The 23,220-nt window shown below is 35.4% G+C and overlaps 1 protein-coding gene across 4 annotated transcripts in view; it reads right to left on the bottom strand.

Annotated features, from left to right (window-relative positions):
• LOC149552444 (uncharacterized) overlaps positions 1-23,220 on the bottom strand; it is a 169,636-nt gene that overhangs the window by 98,617 nt on the left and 47,799 nt on the right. For all 4 annotated transcript variants that reach the window (XM_089788006.1, XM_089788004.1, XM_089788003.1 and 1 more), the window contains 2 exons: positions 19,047-19,454; positions 18,506-18,874 (listed from right to left, as the gene is read on the bottom strand). In XM_089788006.1, coding sequence (XP_089644132.1) covers positions 18,506-18,874; positions 19,047-19,454 — 777 coding nt within the window. The remainder of the gene's footprint in view (positions 1-18,505; positions 18,875-19,046; positions 19,455-23,220) is intronic.

Consider the following 23,220-nt stretch of genomic DNA (forward strand, 5'->3'; position numbering starts at 1 on the left):
ATTACATAATGCATTATGAATCCAGATTTACCAATTATTGGAGAGTTGATAATAAAAATAATACAGATACGCCGCTCATATAGGGACAACAATGGCTCAACATTAACAGTCAAGATATCTCCTGGTGCCACTATTGGGAATCTAGGTACACACTCAAATCTCGAATTCAAGGTGAATGTATCTAGTACCTATTTAGTAAACAACAAACATCAAGTGTGGATGCTCAATATATAAATAGTCAAAGCACATACAAACAAATAATCATGTGAAGAAGAATGAGACGTGTAGATCTCGCAAGCAATTATGACTTCGTACTAGCACCAATGGGCAACAACGCATAATAGTGGTGCACTAAACCATAACTATTACATTCCAAATTTTGATCTAATTTTAAATTTATTCATAGCCGTTAGACTGAATGGATTTTTCTTTCATAATCATGTGAAGTAGGTTATCTGTTGTATTCATTATATTAACTGTTTAATGAAGATGGTCATTATCCATTATTTGTCATGTGATGTTTAGCATATACTTGATTTTGGAATTATGGTTAATAACTAAATTTTTTATATGTATTAAATGTTATTATGAAAATTATTATGGAACTTGTTATTATCGTGGAAATATTGCATGGGTGATTGTAGGAGAAGATGAAGGGGGGAAGCATTGCTAAACGTGATCAACGGAATAGGATACTAGCTTAGTCCAGTCATCAGGTTGACAGTTATGACCTTAAGTTGCCTTGGTAAGGACCTAGCGACTTGAACTTTAGGATACAATGGAAGGACCCGCATGAGCTATTAAATAAACAATTTAAAACATAAATTAATTTAATTAAAAATAATACGTACCTCAAAGGTTTTTAATTGATCTTTTATCCACATCATTATAATATATACATATGTACGTACACATAGATATAAGAACAAAGTGGCACCATAATATTATTTTCTTTATAATAAAATAATGCCACCTTATAAGTATATCTACATGCACATAAATATAATAAATCATAATTATTTTCAATTCATAACCTTCAAATCTTTTTCCATCTTTTTATTCATTTTCTTACTTGAAAACTGATTGAACACTTGGCATATTTATTTGGCATCCAAGAGGCAAGACACTTCTTTTATGTTATAGCTTCTTGGAAGCCAAAGAGACATATTATCTCTTAATATTAAGAAGTTGAGAGAGGCGGAAAACATTCATATTTCCAAGTACCCGACTTCCATTTCCAACCACCCGACTTCCATGTCCAAGCACCCAACTTCTTCATATTACCCAACCATGTTTATCATAGCTCCTGATAGCTCTATCAATTAGTAACCATTGCATTGTTTCCCTCCCACGATTCCTGGTTATACAAAAGTTCTGCTGAAATCGTGAGCAACATTCATACTGGAAACTAGCATTCAAGATCTTTTTTGAGGTGGGTTGCTGAGCATCCAGCAAGACTCCATTCCTTTTTCAGATTATGCTAGGTTATGTGGTTATCCAAAATCCAAACATTGCAATATGATTTCTTTATCAATTGTTACAGCAAATACGATTTACATAGCAGTAAGCTACAGTTTATGTCATGATGCAAATCATCTTGCTTAATATCATAGGTTAGACCTTCTCTAAGTAAGAGTTGTTTATGGCAAATAAAAGCCAAGTAACCATGTTATGAAATCATGATTTATTATGCCACTAGAGATTAGAATTCAAATGATAATTTCTACAAGTCTTAAAGAACACATTCTTCAAATCACAAATTGTGATAAGCTAGAAACATATAATATTCATGAATCAGTTGAGAATCGACGGACAGAGCCGATTGCTCTGAGATTCAAGCACCTAGAACTCACCGGCTATTTAGCCATGGCACAAGTGAAGAGGTGAGATGGAATCTGCAATGACATAGAAATAAAAGTTAGATATGATGCAATAAATCTAAAATAAATTTATCAAATAGCTCATGCTCGTCCATATTATTGTTCCCCTATTGTCAAGTCGAGCGATGGTGATCGGGTCCCATTAGAAAACCTTGGCCAAGGTCAATTAAAGGCATGTTTGCCATCTATGATCACTTGATGTCACAAGAGCCAGTTATTCGGACATTCCCGTCCATAACTGTGCGGACATTCTAAACACTGGAATGATCAGGAGGTTGGACTAAAAATATCCCAAGCCCGATCCTGAGGTAGGGAGGACCTTTCTAATTCAATAGATTGTGTTGGAATAAGTATGATTTGAGGTTGGGAGGTTAAGCCTAAGTCAATGCTTCTCCTCTTAGTGAAAGTCGAGGCTTGCACAACCAACTAAAAAATCACCAGATATTACTTGTATGTTCTTCTACTTTTCATGTTAAGCATTTACTTTACTTATATCTAGGGAAAGATAGTAAATCGTTATTCCATTTATTACAGTTGATCATTGATATAGTTAATTCAGTTGAGCTTGGCTAATTCAGTTAATTGAAGGTAGTTAAACGAAGTTAATGTCGCATGAAAAGGAATTCAGTTATTTGTTCAATAATTTATTGAGGAAAACTCTTTATTGATCGTCTTTAATTTGTTATGAAAATCCGTTTGTTACAATAACAACATAATAATCATTTGAGCATATCTCTATTGAAGACAAAAGACAGATATCCACAGCATAAAAAGGACACTAAAACTGAATCCAATAATATCCATTTGATAACATACAAGCCATAGTCCATGTCCAAATACAAAATAAACTAGTCATCATCATAAAGCATCATGTGACATCACTAGTATCATCTAACATCTAATAGTTATGATAATGGTAATCAAAATAATATATAGTCATCGAAGCATCCCAATATGCAAATAAACATGTAATAAACATCAAAGCATCTCTCGGGCCAAAATACCAATGGGACAGAATGCAAACATTGGAGGCACTACATACTAGCATAATCTTAGTGATCACCATATCATGATGTATATCTCATCCCTCTAATTTCAATTTTTTTAATCAAATTTTAAATTTTTCATCTAACATATTTGACTGCAGCTAACATGCTATTATCCATATTAGCACATCTCATGAAGGTTTAGGTCTTTTCCCAAAAGGCAACTCCAAATGGATAGAAGATTTTGCTTCCCCTTCCAATTTCGGTATAATTTATCTAACTCTATTCTCACTACTTAGTTTGAATCTCACTAATGATATGCTTGCCAAAGTGAGGGCAAAATTTAACATCGTAAATTGAACCCCATGCAATTTTACAACACAAGGCACCTTTGCTTTAGCCAAATCAGAGTCCCCACTTAAGCCTCCACTTCATCTCACTTGCCTAGTCACCAGTTTTTGTCTAAAATCCCAACATGTGGACTATTTTGATTCAAGACGTGCATGTCATAGTGATGTTTGTGCTGCGCACTTGTCACATGAATCTGCAAGCTGGAGGTGATTGTTAGAGCACTACACCTACTATCCTTGGCAAAGTAATACCTCCTTTGGTGAGCTATTGACATCAGGAATCCTTCGAGTTGTTTAAAACCTTCTTTTTGCCTTCAATTTTTGTCCTCTTGGATACTTTCATCAACTTCTTAACAATTCTTGCTGGCGTTAACAAAGTTCATGGTCATATACAGCCCTTTGGTCATCTCGCATTGTCACTCTACCATCTCCATTGCATATCAAAGAACTCCAGCTTTTTGGCTTCGAAGGGAAGTAATCTCTTATCTTGCACTCACTCATTTTTCATTTTGAATAAGCATACCATCAATATCTTGATGTTTATTTTGTATCCATTATCATCTCATTAGATTATTGATTATCATATCTATCTTAGTTATCCATGGAGGTGGAAACACCAAAAGAGAGTTTGACTTCAATAGGCCTCTAAATCCAATAGCCATAACATTTTCTTGTCATTGTGTGTAGATTGAATGAGCAGATTGGACTAGCATATCAAAAGTCTTCATTGTTGGCAGGTTCTAACACCATCTTCCTTTCCCTTGTCAATTTATTATCTTGTTTCTAGTCATTTTGTGCCTTTCTATTTATCATTCTTAGTGTAGTTTATTTTTTGTTGGGTAGTTACATCACCTTGTACCTTTCTAGGATCACTTTTTCCACCTTCTACCTTTCCAGGATTGCTTGATGCACCTTGTCCCTACAAGACATATATGCATTGCATGTTGTTTTCTATTCGTGTAGTCCTTGGCTAGGTGGGTTAGAGAGTGAGACATTAGCCATGGCAAACAAGAGCAAAGTATGAGCAGGCGCTTTGGATGTTAGTATCGATGTCACTGTAATGTCCCATTTTTTAATAGGATTTCATAATAATCAATAATAATAAATTCAAAATATATAGAATAAAAACAAATATAACATAATTCAAATTTAATTAAGTTTAATGAATGATCAAAAGGCATGAAATGAAAAGTCATGACTCCCTCGAACATGGGATATAGAAAAGGAGAGAACTTCATTTGAAATGGAGGAAGAAAGAAAGGAAAAGAAAAGGGAAGGTGTGAATCAAGAAAGAATTAATGGAAAAGAAACAAAGGGATGAGAAGACAAAATAAGGTTGTGACTCTTCCAAAGAGTGGTATTAGTGAATGATCATACCATTGTAAATGGAAAACATGATGAAAAGGTATTACTCTCCCTCACATTTTCAGAAATAAAGGGAAGGATTTCATTTCAGGACACCCCCAAGGTCAATTTGGGGAATGATATATTATTCTCACAGGCAATGATGAAAAGTGGGGACTCAGTTCTTATGAAAGGCTGTGATTGATTCACCAACAACGTATCGTTGTCCTCCATCCATCATCCCTCAAGAAATCAATCAAACAATCATAAAATCCATATCAATCATCACTTCATCTTGGGATCAAGAATACATACAATTCAGCAATCAAGCATCACTCTATCAAATCCATTCGGTCAACTATCATCCATCAATAAGTCAAACTAAAATTCATTATGTCATCACTTTTCAATCATCTAATTAACAATCACTTAATCATAATTCTCCACTACCTTGAATCACTGAACTAATAAGATCTGACATACAACAATGTTATTCAAGCATCTAGAATCTGAATATTTTATGTATAAATTGGTATGAAGTTCCAGCTCTTATAATAGGCAGTGTAACGGATCCTATTTATAATTTTTTGCTTATGAATATGCAATTATAATGTGATATTTGCTTAGAGAATACATGCAGTAATCTGTAACTCTCTATATGTTTGTGGTAACCTAAGTTGTCGGTTCATATTCAGGTTCAAAGTACATGATACACTTGCTTGGTGACATACATGGAACATATTTCTATATCAAGGGGACAGTTTGAAAATGAAATGAATCATCAAAAGATAAGTTCAGTTATCTAAATTTGTTTTTAGTATTGGTTAGAGGATGTCTAACCAAGCTTGATCAAAAGTTGAGATTCAAATTTTTAGGTCTTGGATTCAAAGACGTCATTGCGTTCCTAAAAAAATCCCCTATAATCCTAAATTTGGATTTCACCTATTGTCAATTTGGATTTTCTCTATAGGCAAGTTTTCTTTTTCATTCACAAATACACAAGTGAAATATAAATCATCCATTTTGGCCTTTTTAGAGGTCACTTTTAAGGTTGGGAAGATCAAACAAACCAAATTAGGTAAAAAAGAACACTTTAAAAAAGTCAAGAAAAATTTGTTTTGAGACCGAATTCAGCCCAGATTCGGCCATTGACAGCAAATTCTTCCAAATTCGCTCCAAATTCTTCCTTGGGTTCCTCTAACGAAATTTGTAGCTCTACATGCAAATTTGACAAAGACCAAACTTTGAGGGTTGCCAGAGAGAATTTGGTAACTTGAGTTGTAACAAATCATGGTAGGGATTATAGAGCAATACAAAGAGGGAGAAACTATTATGAGGTCCTCTTCTAAAAATGCCACCTCATGGTGGTGACAAGTTACCCGTGATGCGATCAAGGTGCAAAGAGTGCCCTACCCTTGGTCTTAAATGGAAAGGACACTCTAGACACCCTATTGTAGTTTCCTCAATCCCATATGTTGATTGACCATTATGCTCAAGAATTCTAATCATTAGGAGGATAAGAGTGCAAATGGAAGGGGGAAATGGCTATGGGATTCGTCACTAGTACACCCCCTTATATGGATGGCAAAGGACCACATGATGGCAAAGAGGGATGATAGACACTCTTGGGCCTAGGGTAGAGAATTGTTTAAGGCACCCTAATATGCCCCTTATCCTAGCTCTCCTATGGTTGTAATCCATCATCAATCAAATGTATTTCTGTGACTAAATTAATGTTCCCAACCCTAGTAGGAATGATCTATGATTTTGAAGTCTCTATTTAGGAAGATCTATTGTGGATCATGTATCAATGATTTCCTAGCATGTTTCATGATCTCAATCTAAGTATGTGGATGTTACAAATTCCCTTCTATTTCATGTCCTATTCATGATTTGTGATTTACAAAAGGGGACATTACAAGTGTTATCAAAGCATTGATCATGCTAGCTTCCAGGGAAAAAATGAAAACTCTTAGTATCACTGAGCTTTACATGTAGGTGTGACATACTTCTAATCCTCATCTTAATAGAAACTCATGTTTTCATTGTTGATAATTATTGGGACACTATAGATGAGGCAAGGTGTATAGTGAATGCAGATGAGATTCAAAATCTTGGTAAGAATATGATAGTTTCAGCCAGCCTAGCAGAGGAGATGGATTTGTCTAATGAACCTTCAGGATGTTTAGCACTTCAGTGACACATCCTTGGTATTGAGGGGACTGCCATGTCGCCTTTTAAGGATTGCCCTATCATTACATGATTGTGAGTGATACAAGTTTCTACTCATCAATTGATCTTGTTGTTGTCATCTATACAGACACTAGGTATAAGTTTTGTACAGGATGGCTCATGTAATCCACCTCCTGATCAAATGCTTATGGTTATGCATGAGGGATGATGTGATAGTACTACAAGAAGCTCTCAGCTACTACTGTATTTGGGCCAGTGATAGTTTTTTAGCTAGTTATGGGAGTCTAAATTGAAATGGCTTTGGGTGCTTCCAAAGTGTCAGGTGGTGTCAGCTCAATCTGCAATGGATCGAGGGATGTTGAATGGGTGGTAGGGAGAGTAGGACATGGTAAATTCTCAGTAAAGGTGGGGATCAAATGGTTGTGTCACCCTTTTTGTCAGGTAAACTCAATGTTTTGCATCCAAATTGGTATTTAGTCTTTGACCTCCTATTGGATGATTCTAGAATACTGCTTTTTTTATAGTGTTTTGTTGGGGATCTTAAACCAAGTATGGTTTTGCAATGAAGTATATGTATTGGTTATTTGTTTATCAAATCAATTTAGTTGTGCAAGATTTTGTCTCTTGACTTCATCCTTAATATTGAAGTCTTCAATGTAATAACATATATGTAAACTCTATTTTCAATTAATATTATTTATACTATGGGTCTCTGACCTTTCATTTTAAAAAAAATTATTTGGCAACTACACTGAGGAACAAAAACCAATCTTGGTTTAAATTTGCATTTGACTTAAAATCAAAGTTGTGCAATAAAAATTATTTCTAATTTAGAGGGCACTATAAATACATACATTTAGAGTTGAGGGGTTGGCACAGGAGATACAGCTCCAACAGCAGCAGATACAACTCCAACAACAATGGATAATTAGAGCTAACAGCGGATAAATGGACTGTGATTGATCCTCACATTGCATCATCGATAAGGAGTTTTTTAGTTCCCATGGAGGATCCACCAATGACAATTCTCCAATAATTTGTTTAGTGATGATGATCTAAGGAGGATCTAAGGAGGATGATTGATAAATACAAATGTACCATTAATATACAGATGTAACTAACCCCTCCCAAATAAATGTCATACCTACATATTGTACCCATGCACCCATACATGTGCCCGACTTAGCAACTTAGATTTTAAGAAGTCATGTTCTAAGGTTCTCTTAATGATATGACACCAACTTCATTTCCAAATTCAACCCTTGAAGGAGTGTGTACATTTTTATTTTATTTTTGGCATACTATTACCCAGGGGTAGTTACCTTTATATTTCATTCAGAGAAAAGATTACATATCAGATACAGAGAACATGCACCAAGATTCTCACAACTTCAACAACTTCTTGGGCATGTTCAATTTGTGCAAAGAAGAACAAGATTTCATCAACTTCCATTACACTTTCATAAGTCTCCAAATTATTCTTCTCGATCCTACTCCTCAATACATTAATAGTGTTAAAACTTTGCTAAAGTTTGCCAAGACCTTCTCCATAGAGAAGGCATTTGCAACAAGACCAGTGAGAGCCTTTGGGTTGAGTTTTTGGAGACCTTCGAGAGCCATATCTTGCAATACATTATTAACATTAAGACAAATCACATTCTTATCCTAGGTTGAACGACCCACGATTAACACAAGCTTCACAAGCATAACATTGTTATGAGCATGCCCATTTGTGAGAACATTCACCATAACTCTTGAAGACATCCATCACTACATTGCCATTAATCAGAAAATTCTTCTTCAAACAAGCGTCAACATTCTCCTCACAAACAAAATCTAGAATCTCTACCATCTATGCAGCCATCTTCAACACCTGTGGAAAAACTGTACAGAATTCTCGATAAAAGGCTACATGAGGCATCAAGGGCCATTAAATAATGATCTCTCGATTCGAGAGAGCACGACTACCATACATACTATGAAAGTACATAACGAAGACTGTGTCTCTTAGGCCAAGAAACACGAGCACCACACAAATTATGCACATCTATTCAAGATTTTCCAAACACATGTCACTCTAATGACTATGTAGACCCCCCTCGTCGCACCCAAATGGAGACAAAGGCCATCCCATAGGTCTACAGTTTGTGAAAAGATTTTCTCTTCCGCCTATGTAAGCATACTTAGCCAAGAAGTCCACATCACAATTGGATTCCCAAAAAACATGTTTTGTTGTGAAATCCTTTTTCTCTAAAAGTTTTAGAATGGATTCAACCCAAGTTTGTGATTCCAACTTGGGGCGTACCCGAAGGCTATGGCTCGAATTACATTGAGGGAATCTCCTTCAATATATAGAGGGAAGAGATTTTGCTAGTACAAAATATTAGTCCACCATGCAAAGCAACATATTTTGCATCATGATTGGAACCCTTCGAAAGTTTAACAGATCCTCCCTACATTAACCTACCTTCATGAACTCTGAAAACAAAACCAGCGCCAAAAAGACCTAGGGTTACTCTAGCAGCTCCATCAAAGTTCATTTTTAAATGACCAAAAGGAGGTAACTTCCAATGAACATCCGCTCTATTCTTAGCATTAAAATTAACTTATTTAAGGGGGATGAAATGAGGCCAAACCTTCTCCATTCGATGATCCCAATGAGAAAAAACCACCTTCTTCATGTTATTTAACATTAATATATTCACTGATACCTACCTCAATATCAAAATGAAAAAGTCAATCTGTTGCATTTTGTCCCCAAAAATTGGAGCATTCCTTTCTTGTAGATGTGCCATATAATCATACCAAGAGAAGCAAACCACAGACCACTGCACATTGAGTCTGTTAAAATTAGAGATTTGGTTGGCACTTGGATGTACTGTTAATGTGTTGTATTGATGACAACATATGTTTATGTGATCGTGACTGACAAAGATTTTCTATATTGTAGGGTGATTGTTGGAACAACAAAGTTGGCATATCACAGGTTAAGCTATGTGAGCTTATATTTGTGAAAAAGGATGAGTATAGATATCATATCTATGTTTGTTGAATCTTATGTTGAGTTTTAGATAAGTTACAGTATGTTTGGTGAAGACTGGTAGCAAACCAGTGCACGGGAAATAATGTTAGAGACGGTGGCAAAAAATGTTGTATCTTATTGGCGAGATTGCATTAATGATAGCGAGCTTGGATCATAGTAGAAGACTTGTTCATGCAGCTATGTTTGTGATAGCAAGGCTTAGAGATTAATCTCAAATGGTCGTTGTTGTGAAACGTGCAGTATGTTTAACTAGCAACCCACTATGTTGAGGAAACATATTGTATATCATTGCAAAATATAATAATTGTATTATAACGTATCAGAACTTTAATGTAATATTTGTAATGATGCTTATGAAGGTGTGTATGTCTTAGCATGGTCCCATGTTATTAAAATAATTTAAAAGTTCTGCGAGATACCACCAATCTCGCAATTTTTTGCAAGGCAAATACTCAGTTGATTATATTGTGATATGGGAATAAATCGCGATGCATTTTCCCAGTATTTCACGATAAATGCCAAAACTCGGTGGAAAATCATTGAAAAGTTTTGGGCTTCTAGGAAATTTGGTTTAATATTATGTTAAATTATTCATTGAAAAGTCTTCTTCGTGACCTAGTCTTGCGACTTGTATTTGACTACATACGAAACCTAGTCTCCTAACTTGTATTCGACTGCATTTGACGACATTCAATTGCATTCAACGACTGGACGACACTATTTGGAATCACGAGTTGTCATTCAACAACATTGCTTGGAGTGTGGAGTTAGCATTCGACGACGTTGAAGCTTCACAAAAGAATAAATTTGTTTGCATCAATTTGGACTCTGGAGTTTTTTGGTAGCTTGCAGATTTGGAATTTTTTGGTATTCCCAGGTATGTTATATAGTATTTTACTATTTTGTAATTTTTAAAAAAAAATATTAACATATTTTGTTAATAATGTTTGTTTCAAACTGTATTTATTTGGTAACAATTAAATCAAAATATTATGTTTTGATAAATAATTAAAAATTAAAAATACATAAATAAACTGTATTTTTATTTTTTTATTTTTTGTAATACTATATTATTATTTTTATATATAGTTTAACAATTGCAATTTAATTTTTACTGTAATACTATTAACTAATGTAGTGATTTACTATAATTCAAATTTAGTATTTTAAATTAACTATAATACTAAATTATTAATACTATTTTTATTTTATTTTTTAATTGTTATAACAATATTCGCTGTATTTTACTATTTTTTGACATTTATAATACATTTTAATAGATTTTAGTAGATTTATAATATATATTAATCTATTTTAATAAATCTAAGTTTTTAATAGATGTTAATAAATTTATAACTGTATTTAGATAAATTTATAGAATATTAAATTTGATTTATTGTAATTTAGACGCTTTCTAATTATAATTGGTTTTTTTTGTTTGCTACATTCTTAAAGTCTACATATTTCTTCACAAGATGGCTAGAGGTAGAGAGGACCCTTTATGGAAATATGGGATCCAAGGAGCAAACAAAGAACAAGTGTAATGTATTTTTTGCCACAAGCACATGACTTCAGGTGTAACCCGATTAAAATACCATCTTGCAAAGATTCCAAACAATGATATTTCACCGTGTGATACATGTCCGGAAGAGCCTTCAAGAGAGGCTTTGACAAGCCACAAGCACATGACTTCAAGTGTAAGCCGATTGAAATACCATCTTGCAAAGATTCCAAACAATGATATTTCACCGTGTGATACATGTCCGGAAGAGCCTTCAAAAATTTGCACATAATAAGACAGCAAAAAAGAAGACATTTGAGGCCATGGAAGCCTCAATGGGGACTTTTAATTCTACAGGATCACCAACAAGTGGAGAGGCTTCTTCTTCTATTGGGCCTCACATACGAGGATCCTTTATTGGCAAACGAGCAGCTAGGTGAGTTTGAGATGAAGGAAGATGACTAGGATGTGGATGTGGTAGCATGTGAGGAGGAACATGAGCTTGGTCATCCATCAAAGGCTTATGTTGAACCTAAGGCACCTATTCAGGCACTTGTTGAGGATCTTGCCAGAGAAACCCACCTAGCAGCAGCGATCTCTTTTGAGCTTTACTCGGACGCATTTTATGATTGCTATGCTTAGTTTTCATTGATATTGAAACTTGAACATAATATGTATTCAGAAGTTTTAGTTTCATGGGGTTTGACTTCTATATGTATTGAACTTATTTATATTCAGATGTTGTACTTGTTTTTTGGTATATGATTCTATCATTGTGTTAATCTACTAAGTTTCAGTTGCTATGAGTTATTGTTTAACTCAAAACTTTGATTAATATATGGTGGATATCTCAAATCATTATATGTTCTACAAATCTGGTGTAATTATGAGTTTTTAAGAATATTTTAAGTTGTATATTTTCAAATGTTCGATAAAAGTGTTAATTTATTGCTGAATTTTTCACCGAGTTTTTGTCAAGTCTAGTATTTTCAAAAAAATTGGGCCTAAATAAGATATTGCCGAAACCAAATTTTTAAACTATGGTTATTAATTGTACATTGGGGAAGCTTTAACAAGCCGACCTAATTAATTAATTGTGAGGGTATAAAGGAAACTTATTTTCCTTGGTTGGGAGGTGTCATGTCAAGTATGTAATGTATATGGTCAGTTGGTGCGAGCTTGAAAGTTGGATAATCAGAGCAAAAAAGAGATTGAGTTGGTTTATTATGTTGAGCTTCAAAGGAACTTGTTTGGCAAGTAAGTTGCAGATCACTCAGTTCACTTGATTTGGATTTGTTATCCTAAAGTTTCATCTTCATAGTTGCTGAAGCATTTAGGCAGTGGGTTTATTTGTTTCTTTATCAACCTTTAAAAGAGTTAGAACCCTCTAACAAGGGTTCAAGGTCTCCTAACAAGGATTTGTTCTCTAATAAGGACTGTTGTACTTAATGCTCTATAAATGGCTCCTAACAAGGTTGCATACTCTCACAAGGAACTTATATATTAGTATACAATCTTGGGGGCACCATCCCCACTAGGGTTTTCCCTCTAAACAAGGGTTTCCCTAGTCAACAAATCATTGTGTTATGGTGTATGATTTTCTCTTCTTGATCATCATTGTTTTAATTGTTCGAGTTGAGATTTATAAATTTGGATTAGAGTTTAATTTCTCACAACCAATTCACCCAACCCCCCCCACCCAATTGTGTCTAGCCTTTACTTCTTAAAAGAGTCTTTGTGCAAAGTGGGCCAACTTAAAAAAATGTCTCTTAATGTATGATAAAGAGGGTCATACCAATTTAACTTTTCAATAAAATAAGCCCAAACTCTTCTTGGAAAAGGACATGTGACAAATAAATGATCCACACTTTCTATGTGGTCAAGACATATTGGGCATCAAAAGGGTTTGCTAAAATCCAATCTTATTAGTTTATCACCTAACAAAATTTTTAAATGGGTGACCAACCACAAGGCCCTCACTTTTGGAAGAATTGCAACATAAATGCTGCCAAGAACATCTATCCCTTGAAGTAAAGCAACTTGTAGCCCAATTTAGCATAATACTGACTAGATTTGGCTGCACATCAAATACTCTAATCATCAAGTTTGGTTAAATTTATGTCTATATGAAATCTGCTCCATGACTTCCGGTCCTTGCACTTGGCACAACTTTTGTAGGTCTTTCTATCTACAGGAACCCATCTGATTGACATCTATGTAGTCCTTCAACCGTGTAACAATATAATGAGTAGTCGCAGATTTAATATGAGCAATACAATCTACATTATCCGATGGGTTAAAGTTATTCCATGAGTCATGACAAAAAAGAGCGGACTCCTCGTTCCCAATCTTCCACAACAAATGTTCATTAATGACCCCCTTGCAATTTAAAACAAGGTTCCAAATGACAGAACTTCGTCAGGGATTGGCTAAAGTCAAAATGCGATCAGGATCCATAGTATCCAAATACTTATGTCTCAAAACTTGACTCCATAAGGCATCATTTTCCTTATACATACGCCATACAATCTTTGGACCAAGTGCTTTGATTTGCAACATTATATCTCTAATAGCAGCACCTTCTTCAACCTTGGACTTTTTCACCTAATCACATGCCATCAGAGGAATACTACGATGATCAATTGATCCATCCCACATTAAAAAATTCATAATTTTATTCATCTCCCCTGCAGCTTTTGATGTGATTTCTAGTGAAGATAAAAAGGTAGATAGGAATGATAGAAAGGACTGTTTTATCATCAATATCCTACTCACTTACGTGAGCCATCTACTTTTCCACGTCTTCGTTTCCTCCTAATTTTTCAATGGTCTATGTCTAGAGAGAATTTTGGGCACTTCCTAAAAATAGGAGTACTCCCAAGTAGACAAAAGAATTTGTTCCACTAAAAACCAAAGATAAGGTTGATCCTACTTTGAATATGTTGACCAATTTTGAAATAGGAGATTCACAATTCATCACAATTGATAGCTTGATCTAGAATAACACAATATCTATCCAAAATTTGTTTGATATGTGTAGCTTCAGGAACTGAGGCTTGACCATACAAGAGTGTATCATCCATAAAGTGTTTATCGGTGAAAACGAGCATAGATGGAATAATAGAGATACCTTTCCAATGAAAAACAAGATTCTCTGCTTTAATCATCTGACTTAGAGATTTTTCCGTGAGAATGAACAAGGAGGGTGAAAGAGGATCCCCATGTTGGAGACGTTCGGCTCCTCAAAAGAAACACAAAGGGAACCGTTGAGTAGGATTGAATATCAGGGGGAAGAAATACAAGCCCATACCTATTCCAACCAAGAATCACCAAAGCCAAATTTCTTCAAAACAATCAATTGTGTAATCAAGTTTAGTGATCATAACTCTTAGTTTCTCTTTCTTAATGGTGTGAAGACTTGATGGGTTGGATAACACCATCAATGATGTTCCTCTAGTGCACAAAACCACTATGTTCATAAGATATAATCTTAGCAGGAGGTGTTTAAGTCGATTAGCCATCACTTTGGAGATGATCTTATAAATCATATTGCATAAAGTAATAGGTTTGAAGTCTACATATGATTCAAAATCCTTAATTTTAGGGATTAAAGCAATGTTTGTATTGTTCAAATAATGCAAAATCGATCTCTTCTTTCTTGATTCCTCAACAACATCACTGATCACTTGGTGAAGAAAGTGCCAACATTTTTGAATAAATATAGTTGTAGAGCAATTTTTACTTCATCAGCGAAATAAGTTTACAAAAGAAACCATTGTCTTCAACAGAAATCAAGGAGTGAATGGCACTAGCAATGTTCATATCAAATCTTTTAAACCATCCTTCCCCACCTAAAAGGTCTTCATAAAAGGAAACTCCAGCCGATCCTATCTCCTTGTAATCAGAAAGAACCCGAACACTCTAGTCTTTAATCATAGAAATCTTATTCTAATTTCTCTTATTTTTGGTAGAGTTGTGAAAAATTTTGGTATTTCAGTCTCTTGCCACTAGCCAATCTTCCTATGACTTGAACTTCTAGTATAACTCTTCATGATTCAAGATCATATCATAATCTTTGATCAATTCTTTCTCCTTGATAAGTTCTGGTTCTGAAATACCATGATTAATGACATATTCACTGAGATTCCGTATCTCCTACTCTAACTGAATCTTTTCTGTGAAAATAATTTTAAAGGTACTCTTCCAGTCCTTCAAAAACGCCTTTGGAGCTTTGAGTTTAATGGAAAAACAACATCTTGGTTCCCTTAAAGTTATTCAAGCCTCTCCACCATTCCTCCATAATATCAATGAAATTCGGCCAACTGAACCACATACACTCAAATGTGAGCTGGGAATTTTATCCTGTCTGATGTCATCTTCAATATGCAATTCCACTAGAAAGTGATTGGAAATGGGGCAGAACATAATCCTTGAACTAATTGGAGATCGCCAGTTGACCAGGAATCAGAGAGAAGGAAGTATTCTAGTATCTCTGAGATATTAGAGAAAGTTTTCCTCCTATTCATCCAGGTATATTTCCCATTTGAAGGGATAATATCAAAAAGCCCATTATTGAAAACAAAGTTTGCGAAATCTGCTTGAACTCTTCCCATACAGCCCAAACCACCCACTTTATCATCTCGAATAGCATTAAAATCGCCCCTTAAAATGATTTTCAAGTCATAACTCCTCATATCCAAACCCATACGGTCCCATAATTCCAACTTATCCAAGGTTTTAGTGGGGCCATAGATATTGTGCAGAAAAAAAGAGAGATTTGAGCATACATATCTGATTTCCACTTTCATCCAATGAGCATCACATTGCAGAAGATTCATAGAGATCTTCCTGCTTTTTCTGAAAATACAAAGACCTCCAGAGGATCCATTGTGACCACAAGCAAAAGCCAACCAAGCGAAAAAGATTTTAACCAAGTTTTCCATAGCATACTGATTCAACTTAGTTTCCCGCAACATGATCACATCCGATATTGAGTTACATATCTAGCACTTAATCATGCAAATTTTGTTAGGGGCATTCATACCCCTAACATCCCATGTGAGGACTCTCATTGCCCCCAAGGGAGGGGCATCCTCCCTTGCACCTCGTCATGTAATTTTTTATGGAGATTTGATCCAGTTCCAAGCCATCCTCAGCCCTCTTCCTACTGATGGGTTTCTTGCCCGCTTTACCTTTAGTTGATTTCTGATCTGAGATGCTAGAAAAAAACACAATCGACTCCAAAAACAAAAAATCTCATGTCAAATGGATTATGGAAATCTGATAATGTTAATTTATGATCATCAGCCTGAGTTTGGCTTACAGTCCTGGATTTGCTAATATGGTGATTAATCATCCAGACTGATACATTTCCCAAAACATCAAAGATTTCTCCACCTTGCAGGCAAGAATAATCATCTTTCAGCTTATCATTTGTTGTTTGCTTCACCGAACTCTCTTGAAGATCATTCTGTTCCGATGTAGAAGAATCCCAACATATAGACCTGGCCACAACCATAGCCAGATTACCAACCGGAGAGGAAGGCTTTACAGCACGGGCCAAGGGAACGTGTGCTTTCTCCTCCACCCTTGGAGACATCGGGCGAGGGGGAGACGTCCAAATTGTTACGTATATCTTTACGCTACTGCACCACTCGGGCATTTGCAATGTGATTCATTGTGATTTCTGCTACTGCACCACCCAATAGAAAAAATGAACTTCTTCCTCTTCAATGGCCTGTTCCAAGTACCCACTGAAGTAGATAACAAAATATGATAGGGCAAACAATGAACCATAAGGATTTTAATGCGGGCATAACTGATAGCGTCATTGGACCCCATATCAATCTCAATCCTAGACCCCAGTGTGTTGCCAATCTTTAGAAGACATTCCTCACTCCAAATTTTGAAAGGAAGATGATACAGTCTAATCCAAAGCAGTTGTCCAACAGGGTTTAGGACCATTACATCAAAGTAACCCATTTCTGAAAGAAAACATAGTGGTCAAGGTCCATCCAGGGACCCTTATCCAAGATGGCATTTCTCTAAGATTCATTGGAGAAAATAGAGTTTTGCCATGAAGAAAATTTCTTTGGCTGAGGATCCATGATTTAATTTATTTTCTCCACAATTTTAAACCTGGAATTCTGCTGATTACAGCCAATCTCTGATAAGCAAGGGCATCAATGTCTGCAATATCGGATACATCAATGGAAACCAAAGGAAACCCATTATTTTTTAGGAGGGATCCTTTAACGTCTGCAACTTCTTCCTGCAATGCACCATCAATAGTTATATTTGGTCTACATTAAAACATACTTTGTTGCCAAATTTCAGGAAACATTTCTATTCTCTGTAATTTTTGTCCCCCATGACCGGTAACTATATTGGAAATGTGAAGTACCGAACAGTTAAAGATTCCATAGTCCACAATAATTGAAATGAGGAACTTTTGATTTTACAAAAAAAAATTGAGAATGTCATATCAAGTTTGCAGCACCTTCAGGATGATGAATCTATTATGTAATCTATAACTGTAGTAAGTAATTCATTACTTAAACATTCCCTTGGTTGGATAGAGATTGTATATTAAGATACCTCACAACTCCCCATCGAATGCAATGGTATATATTTGGTGAATACTTGATAAGGAAAACTAAGAATCCCAATATTCAAGCTCCTTAGGGGAATCATCTAATCCACAGTCAAACTCAGAGCAGAGCCAACAGGTCAAGGAACAAAAGAAAAGGAAAACAATGATATGGGAGTCACAGATAATGAAGTATTTAAATAACAGATGTAGCTCCAAGTTCTGTAAGTAGGGTACAAGGAAATGCCTGAGCTGACCCCAGAAACGTTTCTCAAAACTAAGTGGCAATACACAATAAGATCAAGAGTGGAAACATTAAGTGACTCTCATCACTTCTCAATCAGGAAAAATGCCTCATTTTATGGATTTTAATTTCATCTCTTAATGAGGAAAAATGTCCGATTTTATGGCTTTTACTTTATACTAAAAAGTTCAAAAGAAATGGTATATGAATGGTAGAAATAGAAAAAGAAAGTTCAAAAGAACACACTTTCCATTCTTAGTCAATTGTTTGCCAATTCACTTCAAATTAGATGGTAATTGTGAATTATTGAAAAAAAAAATCATTTGGCTGGCGAATCAAAATTCAAAAACAAAATGCACGATGTACACAATGTACCAGAAATAAACTGAGGAGTTGACATTATCCCTTCTGACTGTCTGTTAATCTCCTTATTCCATTGCCGGTCTTCTATCATACCCACACCCATTGTGTGTGCTTGTTCTCGGTGTGTCTCATTACATGAAATTTCAGTGCTTAAACTGATGTTGCATGTACTTTGCTTATCTATTACTTTTCCTGAATTTTCAAACATCACGTATCCTTGAGCTTTCAGCTCACTCTTTTTCGGCAAATTTGCTATTCCAGACTCAGAAATAACGGATGCATCCTCTGCTTCTTGTAATGTTTCCTCTTCCCTATCACCTTTCTGCTCTTTCTTGGATTCTTTTTGCAAATTTGATGGCGCTTCAACAGAACTCATTTGTACTGCAAGTGAATATACACTCTCATTCAACCTTAACAATACAATGTACAAATTGAAAAATAATTACCAAAACTTCTAAGTTCTAACCATTGAATCGCAATTAAGAGGCAATATGCCTAGAAAGTGACGATCTGATCAATATACCTGAAAGAAACTCAGAAGTTGATATCATACCTTTTGATTGTTGGACGACCTCCTCAGTCTGCTGTTTCTCTTGCATTGCACCAACTGCCATTCTATGAGCTTGTTCTGTGTTTGTCTCGTTACATGGAAATTCAGGCATTAAACTGTTTCTGAGTATATTTAGTTTGTCTGTTGCTTTTCCTGAATTTTCAAATTTGGATAATTCTCGAACATTCACAACTTGAATCCTTGAGCTGGGAAATGGCACACGAGGAGATTGTGTTAGTTGTGATGACTCAGCCTTCAGTTCACCATTTTCCAGAACATTTGCATTTCCACCTTTGGAAATACATGCCACATTCTCAGCTTCTTGTAATTTCTCCTCTTTTCTTTCACTCTTCTGCTCTTTATTTGATTCTCTCGGTAAATTTGATGGCACTTTAAAAGGCCCCATTTGTACTGCAAGAGAGTATACACTGTCATTTAACGTTGACGCATGCCAAATGTAAAATGAAAACAAATAACCACCAAATTCTAAATGTGCTGTTTGTTTAGGAGGCTAGTCACACATAATCTGTCAGAAATAATTTAACCACCAAATGCGTTAAAGGTAACTCTGATTTACATAACAAAATTATTGATTATTAGCTTAATTAAAACCTGCAACATGATTTAAAAGACCCTGTTTGTTGACCAGGTCCATGTATTCCAACCCTTCCATTATCCAGTCAGAGGCCAATGTGAAGTTTGAACCAATACAATATGAGAGTTACTAGAGCAAACCCAACCGTTCAGACAGGAGGATATTGTATTGGAATAAAATTCTCAAGAGGTACACCACTTTGATAAGAATGCGCTTGTGGTTTTAGGACAATGTTTTTTAAAAATAGTGGCAATCATTACACGTAGAAATCTGAAATCAACTTCAAATCTGAAATAGAGTTTATTTAATTTTTAAAATGCTATTAAAAGATTCAACTTCTGTATGATGCTAAATTCAGTCTGTTTTAGCATGCTCAAACAACCACCTTACGTAAACATAAAAACAAAATAATCATTTTATCATCATTATAAGAGTGCAGTAACAAGGCACAAATCAGCAACCATAAGAAACCATAAAATAGAAGAATAAACACATAACACAATGTTTACGTGGTGATATCCTTCTGGGAAAAAATACTCCAACGAGAAGAGAGGTTTATGCTTGTATTATCTTCATGAAAATACCACAATAAAACATTATGATGGGTCACAACAAGGTTCCAAAATGCCATTGCGAAAATCCATACAACTCATCATTGTGGTTCTCATTTACAAGTTCAAAAATAGCACTATTGTTGCACTTACAGCTTTACAACAACTCTCATAAAATGCTCTTACATGATGCCATAAACAATCATAACATGCACATCTAATAATAGCATATTTTCTTACAACTGTAAAACCGATAGAGGCAATTGATGTAGGTTAATGTTAATCATTATCAACAGATGCAGCGCCCTTTCTAGCATCAAAAGGAAGGAATCTTTGTCGCATCCATTATTTTAGCCTGCCAATGAAGAAGATTTCATGGAACAATACTCCCACTTCAGGTTTTGACTTATAGTCATCACAGAGCTCCCGAATTTTGCACCGGTGTCAGATGAGTCTCTTGACACTGCTAAACACATGTGGATTCTTTTTTCACAGTACATGTTCTTCCAGTGGGGATCCTGTTGAGATTACACCTCTTCCTGCATCCTCGGCTACTCCTCCATTTATGTCAGAGGACCAATATGCCAATTTTGAGAATATGTTTGATACATATTCTATACAGGCCAAAATATAGAATAGAAGTTGCTTGGTTTCAATGAAGTTGCCCAACAGTCCAAAGGTTTTGCATATGAAGAAATGTGTGAAATATATCCAGATCATCTCTTTCTTGCACATCTCATCTATGTGATGTACAAGGGCTTTTTCACTTTGTGTTAATGTAATAACCACCCCTGGATTTTGTCAGGCTTATATGAAACAATATAGAAACCAAACTAGAATGACTGCTGATTGTTAGCTTCGGATGAATGTAACTATTAAACTAATAACACAATGATCTTAACAGTGGGGGTTGGAACTTTCACCACTCAGTACAATAACAAGAACTAATAAGAGCAACTAAATTTTAAAGGATCAAAAGCCATCACCATTAAATCAGTACATATGCTTAGGAAATTAAAGAGCTGATTGCAGATTGCAAGAGGGGGCTGGACCTTCACCTCTTAATCAGTACATGAGCATAGGAGAAACATCAAAGCATTGTAAGGTCATGCCCTTTCAATTCAACAAGCATATGTTAGCTCAAAATCAATTACCAAGTATATGATAGCAAACTAAAAATCCGACTTTCTGATATGAAATGAAACCTGCAAAGACCTTCAAAGATGGGGTTGTTGGATTTCGCTCTGGTTAATGTACTATTAGGGTGTGTAGGGTGTGCTTTATGGCAGGTGTGCATTATATAGATGTACATTTCCTGGACCAACTGGTACATCTACTACTTAATTTAGCCACATTTATTCTATCAAAACCAGAAACTTCACCAGAAGTCACTAATGTCTGAAAATGATGATTAGGGGCCTCTAAAGACAGAGATTTCAGGCCTTCTGCTGCAGATTTTAACCTGCATCAAATTTCACATGCTAGCAAAATGGGTGTCCAAGGCAAGGGGGTAATTTGGCTCTAAAAATTAGATCTTCAAAACTTACAAACAATAGCTCAAAAGATAGCACCAAGCCAAGAGGAATCAAGCCAATCATACACAAAGTGATAGTTTTCAGCATTTGAGAGGACCAAGTGAAACTTTGATTCTAGCCATCAGAAAAGGCACTTTCTAGAAATTTTGAAATATCACACCAACACTCAGAAAGAGACATCACACTCATTAGAAACCACACCAAGCACAAATACTAGAAACCCACGTCAGAAAACAAAACAGTACTTCATCACTCCAAACCCAAATTCTTCCTAAAAGCTTCAAGAACATTGAAAAAATCTGCAACTATGAAGAACAACCAGTTAGGGTGGGTCTTTCACCACCGAAACTAGTACTCCAAATGAGGGATTTTGTCCTCAACAAATCCACAATGAATCTCCAGATCCAAACTGGCAGCATTACAATACATGTAAACTTCAGTATGCTCAAAATAAGTATAAATAAAAGGACAAAAAGAAGTTAGGGCAACCAACTTCTAGCTTTAATTCATTTCCCTCTTTTCAAATTCAAATGAAATGAAATTTACCCACAAGAGGATCGACTCCTTTTGAAACCCTTATGAGAAGCATTTTTCTGTTAATTATCTCCTTACATCCCCTAGAAGTCCCCTTGCGCAGATAGTATAAGCTCATAAAATTTAAACACATTTCCTTCACCAAGTCGTCTCTTTAAGATAACAAAATGACCCTCTTGAGGGGATATTTTAAAAAGCACTTTATAAGACTTAGTGAATGAATGAAATATAAATCTTCTGAAAACAATAAAAGCTCACCAGTTCCAACTGAAACCCGTTGCACTGGACTGAGGAAGGAATTGAGACCATGACCAAGTGCTAAAAATAGCAGCATGTGAAAAATAGTAAACATAATATAAACACTGAAAATCACTATAAGAGTTCATCTCAAGACAGTGAGTCCCCTAACCAAATCCACTTAACCTACGGGAACCCACGAATAGGATCCTGGAAAACTTGAACTGAGCGAGATGCAAAAAGGGGACATTACAAGGAATGATTTGAATGCTAGATCTAGCCTTGAACCTTTTGTAGCATTTAGGAATCGAGTGAACATGATGCCTTGTTAATGGAAAAATTTGATTATAGTGCATATCTAACTATAAGAGGCATGTAGAAAGCAAAGATTTTTTGTAAATTCTGCAAGCCAATTTCAAACTGGGCTTTGACGTATGAGCTGTTTAGCTTGCCATCCATTTTGTTCCTTTTTTGGGGTGAACTCTCATAACATTAATGGTGAAATGAATTTACAGTATTCAATTCAACTCAAATTTCTTCAATTTTGTGTACTTTTTACTTTCCTTGAGCGGAAAAAATGAGCAGCTCAAAATTCTGACTAAGGTATCTTTAACTAGCTTTACCTTTGGCATGGAAATCTGCAGTTGAAGGTTATATGACCATCAATTCTGATCACAGCATAGCCAGTAACCTTAACATAAACTCCATCAGAATTTTTCCTCAAA

Source organism: Cupressus sempervirens, chromosome 6 (assembly GCF_028749045.1).
Source record: "Cupressus sempervirens isolate cs-2001-9-10 chromosome 6, ASM2874904v1, whole genome shotgun sequence".
NCBI lineage: Eukaryota > Viridiplantae > Streptophyta > Pinopsida > Cupressales > Cupressaceae > Cupressus > Cupressus sempervirens.